Source organism: Asparagus officinalis, chromosome 5 (genome assembly GCF_001876935.1).
Source record: "Asparagus officinalis chromosome 5, Aspof.V1, whole genome shotgun sequence".
NCBI classification, from domain to species: domain Eukaryota; kingdom Viridiplantae; phylum Streptophyta; class Magnoliopsida; order Asparagales; family Asparagaceae; genus Asparagus; species Asparagus officinalis.
The window spans coordinates 90,408,252-90,419,477 of record NC_033798.1 but is presented as its reverse complement, the minus strand read 5'-3'; the positions used below and the strand labels follow the sequence as shown (position 1 = coordinate 90,419,477).

The window sequence follows — 11,226 nt, the reverse complement described above, 5'->3', positions numbered from 1 at the left end:
ATTGTTACAGTCTGAACGTTGTTTGTTATCATGAACATAAATGTTGTTATAAGTGCTAAAGTTGTTTGTTATAAGTGATTCCTCTTGCGTTGTAGGATGAATTTTACTTCGGAATCTCAAACTATGACGGTAGATTATATTTGTAATAATTAAGATTTAAGTTACCGATTGAGACTTTATTTGTAATAATTGAGACTTTATCATCATCATTGTAATAGATGTATGAATGACTAAATAATATAGCATACTAGTTAAAATAAATATCAAAATATTTAAAAATTGATTAATATTAATATTATTAATATTATTATATTATTTTTAATATTTTATATTAAAATAATCTTAAAAAATAATATTATTGTATATTATAACTATTATTTATTTAATCATTTAATGTTATATCAAGTTAAACTTGAACTTAATTGAGCTATAAATATAATATTATAAAAAGATGTCATACCAATTGTCCCACTCAAATTGTCTCATTATCCCATTTTACCTCACTTTATCCTACTCAAATTATCCCATTGGGTGAAATTACCCCATTGGAACAATTTACCCCAATTTACCCCAAATTACACCAATGAATAACCCCCCATAAGGGAATTATCTGGGGTGGTGTTTGGTTTGCTAAAAAATGAGACTCGAAATCTATTTCCTTCTCTTGTCCACCTTAGGGTGTGTTTGGATTTCAATGGGATTAAGGGAAGTTAAGAGAAACTAGGTGAGAGAATGGAAGGGAAGGGAAATGAGTTCCCTTCCCCTTGGTTACACCCCAATTTGGGGGTAACAAATTTTATACTATTAGGGGGTGAACCAAGGGGAACTAGGGTGAATAACTTCACCTCCTAAATGTTCCCAAACAAGATGAATGGCTCCCCTAACTTCCCTTCACCCTTATTCCCCTCAATCCAAACAAGCCCTTAGACTTTTTCTTTCCCTTTGTTTTATTTTGTGGGTTTGGTTTGGGAAGAAAATTAGGGTTTACAGCAGCGGAAAACATCTCCACCTCAGTGAAATCGCTCACCGCAATTTCCTCCAAAACCGAGCGGAAAAACCCCTAAAACCCTTCTCTTGTGTCCTTTTGTCAGATCTAAAATAATTTTTGGGGAAATCACTCAGTTGGCTAGGGTTACCGCCAAGTCCCGCCATTTCTCTCTTCGCGCCTCAGATCTACAATATATCGTGGCTTGCGGTTTTCCGCCTTCAGCCTGCCTTGGATCTCTGCTGATTTCTTCAAATTTTTGCTGGATCTTAAAAAAAAGGTAGCACCTTTCTTAGGGAATTTCTTCTGGTTGTTGCTTGATTTGGGCAAAGTCGACAATTTGAGGAATGATTTGTGCAGTTTTTTTAACTTTTATGGTAATACGTATCTGATAAAAATGGAGATTAGGTTGGTAAATTTTTGGGAATTTATGGATTTATGATGGTAATATGTCTTAAGGTTTTCGATGGTTTTGATGGGACATTGCTGGAATAACTGTGATTTTTTATTTTTGATGGGCAAATTTCGTAACTCCCGAAGTTTGATTTTTCATGTGGCATGAGATGATAAAAATGGATTATAAATAGGATGATCTGCTGATTTTTCATATGGTTTCGAGATGGGTAAAAATTGAATCTGTTTGCATAAATATTCAGTTATGATTCAATCGGCCAAATATCTGATTATAGCTATCTAATTTTGCTGCAATTAGAGATGGCTTTTTGATGAACTAGTGAGAAGAGATTTAATGCCGCTTCGGTTACTCATGAAATCTGGCCCTTTTTTTGGGTAGTTGATAGCATATATGTGAGAGAACGTTGTGTATGAGTTGAAAAGAGCTTGATTGATACCAGAGAATTCATGCCAATTTACTTTCGCAGTTGTCTGCCAATATTGGAACTGGTAGTTTGCTTGTTTTTGCTTCTCAATAAGCCCTTTGATTTCTTGACATGCTAGACTATAATGATCTTCATTCTGCAGAAATTGCAAAGTTACTATTTTGCTTTATCGTTGCTTTTGCATAACTTTCGGAGTAGCATAATTTGATCATTTAATTTTTGGGGTGGATAGGTTATGTGCTTATTTACATGTACTTGTATTTACCACTTCAGCCAAATATACTTGTTTTGTTGGTTATAGGAATTTATTGCTCTTAATTAGATTCAAGGCACAAATTAATAGTGTGGTTGATTATAATTTTAGCTTCGTTCGCTATGTGTGTAGGGGTGGCAATTTATGACCCGACCCATCAACCCGACCCAACCCGATCCGTTTATTATGGGTATGGATCAAGTTATATGGGTTGGGTCATAAACGGGTCAACCCGAACTAACCCGTTTATTAGATGGGTAAGTTAGGTGATGCGAAACAGGAGGAGTGGGTCTATCAGAATCAGCGATTTAATTCGAACAACGCAACGTTTCGCCAAAACACATGATATTCGGTAGGAAATTAATTAAAGCAGTTAATGTGACAGATGGATTTTAATAAGAATTTGCAACAATACTCATGAACAGTTCCAATCTCAAATATTTTAATCGCAATATTAATCATCATTTTGCAAGTTCTATATTCAATATCAAAATTAATCAGTCACATGTTCAGTTCTCTCAACTCACAAAATAAATTAAGCAGTGAATATATGATAATAGTTTAGAGATTGAATACACATGCAATTAACTGATAATTATGAGATTAACAAAAATTACTGAGTTGAGGGATTACTATCCAAAATGCTGAGAGAAATCCAAAAAGCCCATTAGAAGAATTTCTTTCAGTGAAAGCCAAGATCCATCATATCAACAAGGCCACATATTTCATCAATATTTTCTGATTTCTCCTGTGTTCTTCTTTGATCTCAGGAAAAGAAAAGAAGCCTCCGACGCAAGTCCAAGTTGACCAAAACTAAAGACAAGTGAACTCCTGTTGTCTTCTATCAGAGGGAAAGAAAAACTCCTGTGACTTCCGATCTGAGGGAGGGAAGTGAACATAGGAGGCAGGGAGGGAAAGGCGGTGGTGATGGGGTTTTGACGAAAAGCAAGGGGTTCGCGAGGGGGACGGAGAAGTGGGGTTGGGCGAGCGGCTGAAAGGCTTTTGGTAGCAGAGGGCGGTCGGGTTGGGTGCGGTGGCAGGAAGCGGCAACTGGCCAGGGGAACAGAGGCGGAAGGTGGGCGTGCTCGGCGGTTGCCGAAGGTAAGGGATTTGGGTCGAGGTATGGCAGTGTAGCGGTGAGGAGATCAGTGGATTGATGTTGCGGCGTTGCTGATGGGGCGGCTGCTGGTGGGAGGGGGCGGCTTGCTTGATGAGGTGGCGGTGGATGGCTTGCGGTCGAGGGGAAAGGCCGTCGGCCTGGTGGATTTCGTTTGTGGGTTTGGGAGTTTGCTTGGAGGAGAAGATGAACAGTAGCGATTTTTTTGATTTTTTTTGATTTTTTTCTTTTGTTTTCTTTTTTTGTGAGGAAGAGGATGACGGCTGATCACCAGAAATTAATAAGCTAGGGTTTCACACCATAATTTAGCAAATCAATTTCATTCATCAGTGATCATCAAATTTCATTTGATTACAAGAGTTCTTAAATAAAAGAGAAAATACAAATCTCTCATAATCACTCAGATCCCTCAAATCTCTCTCATAATCAAATACAATCAATTAGTTGATTAACTACCAAATAAAATCAAAATTCAAAATTCAAAATTTTCAAATTTTAAAATCCTATCAAAAATAGAAAATAACTAAATAAAGAAACTGATATTCTTGTCCTCATCATTAGGGTTGACCCGCCTGACCCGTATAACACAAACAAGCTGACCCGAATAACACCGACCCGTCGTCCCTTGACTCCCTTCGTCTCTCATAAAAGAAGCCCTAGATTTCTCCTCTGTCCATAGTTCATCGAGCGTCGGCGAGCGGCAGCGAGCGACAGCGATCCTCGAACCATAGTTCCTCTCTCTCTCTCCTCTCGAGCGCTCGAGTTCTCATCTCTCCATCGAGCCATAGTTCCTCCTCCCTCTCTCCGATCGAGCCCATTTCCTCTTCAATTTGTCCGAGCGTCTCTCCTGTTCAGGTTTAGACCTTCGATCGAGCAATTTCAACATTCAGGTCTTCAATCGAGCTAATCACTGGATTTTGAGGTACACTCTTAACTAGGGCTTTTTGATCTTGCCTTCTATCAATTTTGGGGTTTTTTCATCCTGTCTTCTTTCAATTTTGGGATTTTCTTGAGTCTTTATTTTTATGGGCGTTAATGTTATGAATTGAAGAGCTTTATAGTATGTTTTAGTCTTGAGATCATATTAGTATTGATAAATTTTGCTGAAATTTTGGTTTAATTTGAAAAGTTTCAATTTGTACTACATTTCATATTCCTGTAGATTGAATTCTCAATTTACGTATCCTACTTAAATTCTTTTGGTGTTTGGTTTGTGTCTGGAGTTATGTAGATTGAATTCTCAATTTACGTATCCTACTTAAATTCTTTTGGTGTTTGGTTTGTGTCTGGAGTTAGGCCTGGCTCAATATTTGAAAGAGGCTGTTGCTTTGTCCCTAGAACTAGCACACAAGGTTATTCCTCTTGTTCACAGTTTGATGGATGGTTAAATTTTCTTGATGAATTTAGTTTGAAGTGTTAATGGAAAATCTATATTTATACTGGATAAAATATGGTTATGTGATTACTATCAGATACACACATGTAAACTAGAACACTTGTTGAAAGTAAATCAATAGAATTCTCTAATAACCCCTGCAAGAACTCAAAATTACCACTTCTATGTGTAATAATAATAAACTCTTGTTCATACACAACTAAAGCTATATACCTCATCGCCAAAGAAGATGACAGGAAATACATTTGCGGAGTGCACCCCTGCTCTGTACACCTTCCAATATATTACGGGGTTTTACAGAAATAGAAAAGAAAACCCCTCAAGAAAGAATCTGCTTGATTTTCTTCTTCTGGTCTTCTGTTAATGACTTGGGGAATTGAACCTCGAATGTTACGTATAAATCTCCCTTCGTATTGCTCAAATGTAAAGGCATTCCTTCTCCTTTGTATTTTTCTCACCTCTTTCGGTTTAGTGACTCCCTGTACGTGACAAAGATTCATCGGTTGATTTGGAGTTATGGTTGAGATTGATGAAGAATTGCCGTAAGATGAGCAGAAAGGAATTACTAACCTTTGTGCCAATTTCAACCGGATGCTCGTCTAGATGTTTGATGGTCTTTTCAAAACCTACCAGAGCTTGGACCTGAAAAAAATTTAGATGTTCAAGATGTATGAAACTTAGTTCACCTTGTTATCATCCATAATGCAAAGAGTACAAGAAAAGTAGAACAAAAACAGAGACGTTGCTGATATCAGACATCTAAAGTTAACGGAAGCTAGTTTAACTCATATTAGTATAGCTATAAGCAAGCACCAGAAAACATACAACAACGAAGCAACTTTCCAAGTTATAATTTGTGAAAACCTTCCCCCGCAAAAGTTGATATATATACCGCAGAAAAATTTTCTTTTCATTGTACAAGGATAAAAGGCAAGTATAATGATTATAGTTGCGTGTCGCAATTATTCTCTTAATTTAGCTGCCCTTTTTAATCTCTTTCTCATGAAATTATTGCTTCTGTGCAATTTCAGATATCTTTGGTTGACAGTTTTCAATAGTGATTATTGATGATGTAACTGGATGTCCAGACTTTTGTGTTTCCAATTTAGAAACTTAACTGGTTCTTTTCTCCATGCAATCCATGAATATTTGGTATTTTGAGCCTTAGACAATTAAACCCCTTGTATCATAGATCTGTTCATTAAAGGACATTTGATGAGTGAATGTTATTATATCCATTATCCAATTCATTCTCTGGTTAGACCACTGTAAGCCATCAGCGGAATAAAACAAAGATTTTTTTTTGTTTACCTATAGCTTTTGTTTTAATAACTGTGGTTGGTAGTTTTGGATCACGATAGATCATGGGCTTAGTGTTACTTACCTGTCAAATTAAGTAATTATGTCCCCCCCCCTTTGGTATAAAGAGTGTACAATTAGTTTAGATAGCTCCAAGATTGGCAAGTTAAGATACGAATAGGCTTACTTGGTATAAAGAGTGTACAATTAGTTTAGATAGCTCCAAGATTGGCAAGTTAAGATACGAATAGGCTTATCTAAGTTCGTTTTATCTTTTGAAGATTAAAAGATTGTGGGTAATGTATACTGAGCCCACATCTTGCATGCATTTAGGAGTCATAGCTTGGTTTGTGGATGAATGGTCACTGATCAGGAAAATGTGATATTCTTAATGTCCTTTTTACACATAGGGATGACAACTCGTAGATCCATTATAAATTTTACTGAAGAACTTTCGATTTACTTTTTTTGTCTGTTAGCATAAATAATGGAGTTTTGCTTTCATATGCCTAACTTTTTCATTTGAGGATGTTGAGTATTATATAGGTTAGCTGCAACAATTAGTGGTTATTGACATTCACAATGCTTGACTGACCAGGAAAACTTGTTTTGGAGTGGACTGAACTTACCCAGACGCTCTTTCATAATGTGGCTAGTTTGCCTTGGTGAACTTCTAACTAGGGATGAACATTTGAGGAGGAGATAGAGGAGTATTAATTGATACTATCTGCCCTTTGTGTAAAAATCAGGAGGAGACAACGGACCATTTATTCTTTACTTGCAGATTAAGTAGTGAGATATGGCTGGCAATTACTAGATTTACTCATGAAGATGGTGTTCCTAATGTCTTTGCTAATATTATTCCTTGGGCTCTTAGAAGATTTTTCCTTGTTTTTAAAGTTCCTTCAGCTTCACGTACCGCTAAAACTTTTGTAACGTGCAGGTCAAGAAGAAAGCAATAGAATATGCAGAGAGCTTGAAATGAACCTGTTTGTGAAATTGGATTTGTTGTAGAGAGCTTGAAATGAACTTGTTTGTGAACCTGTTTAACATTCTAATGGGGGTAATCTTGCTCCAATTTTTTTTTTTTTTTTTGATGCGTATGTATGTAGAATGACATTGTAGCCATTCAATATTTTGAAAGAATTTCACTTAAAAGAGTACAATATCTATGACTGGTTTTGTTTCTGTTTTATTTTTTGATGATGGTTTGTTTATTATTTTGTTTATCTCCAAATGTGGAAATTTCCAGTGAACCTTTATAAACATATCAGAAATAGTAACTTGGTTTTTGTGTGCATAAGTCACTTAAAAGAGTACAATAGAATATGCAGGTTTCTACTACAACCACACTAAATGTTTAGTATTCTCTACCATTTGGGTTATATATGGGTCGGGTCGGGTAACCCGTTTAATAAACGGGTCGGATCGCATTGACCCATTTATTAAATGGGTCGGGTCGGGTCACACTTATACGGGTCGGGTCAAATTTTATATGGGTCGGGTCGGGTCGACCCGTTTGCCACCCCTGGGCAGAGCAAAGCAAAGGAGTCTCGTTCGAGGCGATGCCAGCGAAAGATAGAGCTCGCTCCCACATAATTTCACCGTTAGTGTCTCTTTGCCCGATATTTTACTATTTTTTTCCTTAATTATACATTTTTTGCGCCTGATAATACATTGTTAGGTTATATGGAACTGTATTGTTCTAGTTGTGTTTCGCTTTGCAGAGACATAGAAAAATTTAAGAAGGTTTTTTAGTTCGTACTAGATTATCTTGAAGAACCCAATAATTCTTGTTTTTAGGTTCGGTAAATTAAAAGAAAATTACAATGGTCTTTTTCCCCTGTTAAGCTACTCGACTACTCTATATTACAGAAAATGACCATAACTTTTCTGGAAATTTTCAGTAAATTATCCTTTGTTGTCTTGTCGTTCATGTCCAGTGGCTTGCACCTGGGATTTTCTAGGTAACATTGTGCTTTTATGTCATTTATTTTATATGTGACACCTTGTATGAAATTTTCAGATGAAAAGGGGAAAAAATTACTTAATTGTTAAAGCTGTTAAACCCTTGCAGGGATCAATATCAAGGAGATCTCAGCATCCTCTTTGGAGTTAAAATCCTTTTAAATTGAGTAGCAGAATTCTATTACGACTAACAACAAATTGGATACTGAAGTTGTAGGCTGAGGTCAGCAATGGCGGATTTCCAGACCTCTACTCATCGTGCAAAGTGGATTTTCACCCCTCAGGAACTGGTGATCACATCTATTCTCCAATTTCATCCCCATAATTCCTGAACAAGAAGAAAATGTCTATTTTAGACGAAATTGGGGGTTTCTCCTTTTTTTTAGTACTTTCTACTAATTTCTTGTTTCTAAAGAGGTTTCCATGTCAATTTACTTGCAATAAAAAGTGTAAAATAAGGAGAAACATGTGTTCTTTTCGAATAAGGTTTTCATGTTATTATTTTTATTACGAGGGATTGGATTTATTTTCAATTTCATTATGTATTTGTTGCTGTAGATGGAGAAGCGTGAAGCTGCAAATCAAAGAGCTATAAAATTGCTGGAGCAGGTATAGTTGATTCTAAGATTTTATTTATTTATTTTGAAGACCCATTTTGTCAAAAAGTGTATTAAGTTGTGGTTATGTTATTTCAATGTATGAGATTTCTCAGGAGTTCCTACGCTGGCATTATTATTAATTGTCTACCATGGGTTCAGTATTAGTTCTTTCATGAAAAGAGTTACCGCATTCAATTTATTATATTTAGTACATTATATGGAGGTTTTCTGTAGCTGTATTCTTTAACATAGCATAGCCAAGTCAGTTAACTATACTGCTGACTTCAATGGATAAATTTCGCGTTCGAGTATCCTTTCCCCTTTCAGAGGTTTACCGTATCAATTACCTTTCTCTGTGGTAAATGATTTGTACGTTCAAGTCTGTAACAGCTGAAACATTTTCAATCAGGTTTTCTTGATGGAAAATTATCTTCTGTTTACCTATTTTGCAGTATGGTTCCACGCGTGTGGAGGTGGATGTTGATGGTTCACTGTCATATCCTAAGCCTTTACAGGGCAACGGTAGATGTTATTCATGCATATATTTGTATTTTTCATTTCATTTTCTCTCAGTCTGGTGTAAGTCCATCTTCCACTTCACCTAATGTTCTTTACAAACTGAGTTGTTTTATTATCTCTGGGCATTAAGCTGAACGACACTCTCTTCCGAAACCTCTTAATTGTGAAGAGGAGCAATTCATGCGGGTATTTTATGAACAGAAAATTCAAGAAGTTTGTGGAGCATTTAGATTCCCTCATAAAATTCAGGTAGATATGGATCTCTTCATGTATGTGGTGCATATGCGTCTAGCTGCGATGTAAGCCCTTATAATATACGTTCTTATATTGCAGGCAACAGCCATAATATACTTCAAAAGGTTTTATTTGCAATGTTCCGTCATGGAGCATCAACCAAAACACATAATGTAAGTTACAACACTTGGTGGTTGTTGCTGATTTAAAATGTTTATCTATTTTGAATTTCTTCTGCAATTTTACTTTTAGCCCTAGGTAATCTCTTCATGTTATAATACTCAACAAATGTGTAAAATATTATGACCACTGGAAAGATTGTCTGAGTTTTGATGCTAGGATAGGTTCTATCTTATTTTTGGTTCTCTCACTAGATGGATATGTTGCTTATGTGTTAAAACTTAAAACCTTCTGCAATGTTATTAATTATTTCATGTAACTGCTATTTTTCTATCTTGTTCATGGAAGGAAGCAAAACATAGAGGGCTTCAGTTATTGTCTTATTCAACTACTAAAGCTAGATGTTCATGGTTGGTCAAATAGATTACTCCTTATGTGGGAACCTGCCTCACTCTACATCTCATATAATTTATATGCAATCATTAAATACTTGATGACTCCTTATGTGGGAACCTGCCTCACTCTACATCTCATATAATTTATATGCAATCATTAAATACTTGATATTCTTTAGATTCCTTGTTTGATGCTTTAGACATCTCATATAATTTATATGCAATCATTAAATACTTGATATTCTTTAGATTCCTTGTTTGATGCTTTAGCTTGAAATTTTACACCATTTTTTAAGACAAAAATGTTCACACCAAAAGTTAATCTATATCCTACCTTTTCCTTATCTTTCTAGGTTTTGGAGTGGTGATATGTGCAATTTAAAGTATGATATTATAAACCTTATATTCATAAGATATTAAAGCAAAAGAATTTTTATCCACGTGTATGCTGAAAAGGCATATTTCCTAATCTTTGATGTGGATAAGGGTGCAAAACAATAGGTATATAGGAGAAAAGTATGCTGCAGTTTTTATTCTGTTCCGTTTCCAATCTGTTAGCAAAGAAAGTTCTAATAGATGTGTATGAGGTTATATTTGCAAAACTAAATTTTGTACATGCTAGATGTGTGTTGATAGGGGTAACTGTGCAAAATAAATTTGGGAGAGCAGTGGACACTGATTTTCTGTAGTATAGCTTATTTTCAGTTTGGAATTTGTAATTGTGGACTCATAAAATTTAATTTGTGAGTATTTTGATAATATATTGGTGACTTATTGTTTCTTTTTGGTCTAATGGCAAAAAGAAGGATAAGTAATAACTAATAAGTGAAAACATTTCCCCACCTTCAGTTTTTCTGAAGGAAATAAAAGTTCAAAGGAACACTTTGAAGGCTATAACGTGACAGTGACATATCCTCAAACTTTCTACATTAATTCTAAGCAATGTTTTAAAAAGCCTCCGCCTAACCCGTCTAGGCTTGCGCCTAGGTACCATGGCCACTTGCCTAGCCTCTAGTGCCTAGGTAGTACCTAGGCTTCCCACCTAGGTTTTGGGAGCGTCTAAGGGAGCGTGGTCTGCTTACATGAACTGCACCCTTTAGGCATTAATCATGATTTCCTCCATTGCGGCCTACACATCCTTTAACCTCCAAACTTCAACTATGAACATCGCCTCTACCTCTCCTGACCTTCAACGGAACATCCTCCACCACTTAATAAATCTACCTAGGTGTCAGTCCAACGCGTAAGCTTTCTATAACATTGGCATTTACTATCAGTAATTATAATTTAAAACTAAGAAAATAGGAAAACGCCTAGGCTCTACGCATCGGATCCAACGCCTAGGCCGCCTAGCGCTTTCTATAACCTTGATTCTAAGTAGAGGGAAACCAAACTTAAAAGTGTAATTGAATAGATGTTTTTCATGTGTGCAGGCTAACTTGCATATATTCTTCCTGCAAGGTAGAAGAAAATCATGTTTCTGCTGAGGAACTTGGTAAGGG

General features: G+C 36.0%; 1 protein-coding gene across 1 annotated transcript in view; it reads left to right on the top strand.

Annotated features, from left to right (window-relative positions):
- LOC109840114 (cyclin-H1-1-like) overlaps nucleotides 929-11,226 on the top strand; it is a 15,338-nt gene continuing 5,040 nt past the window's right edge. The window contains exons 1-8 of the mRNA XM_020408628.1: nucleotides 929-1,265; nucleotides 6,488-7,856; nucleotides 7,967-8,147; nucleotides 8,416-8,466; nucleotides 8,909-8,978; nucleotides 9,106-9,224; nucleotides 9,309-9,382; nucleotides 11,158-11,226. The exon at nucleotides 11,158-11,226 is cut by the window's right edge and continues 52 nt beyond it. Of these exons, the coding sequence (XP_020264217.1) occupies nucleotides 8,088-8,147; nucleotides 8,416-8,466; nucleotides 8,909-8,978; nucleotides 9,106-9,224; nucleotides 9,309-9,382; nucleotides 11,158-11,226 (443 nt within the window). The 5' untranslated portion in view covers nucleotides 929-1,265; nucleotides 6,488-7,856; nucleotides 7,967-8,087. The remainder of the gene's footprint in view (nucleotides 1,266-6,487; nucleotides 7,857-7,966; nucleotides 8,148-8,415; nucleotides 8,467-8,908; nucleotides 8,979-9,105; nucleotides 9,225-9,308; nucleotides 9,383-11,157) is intronic.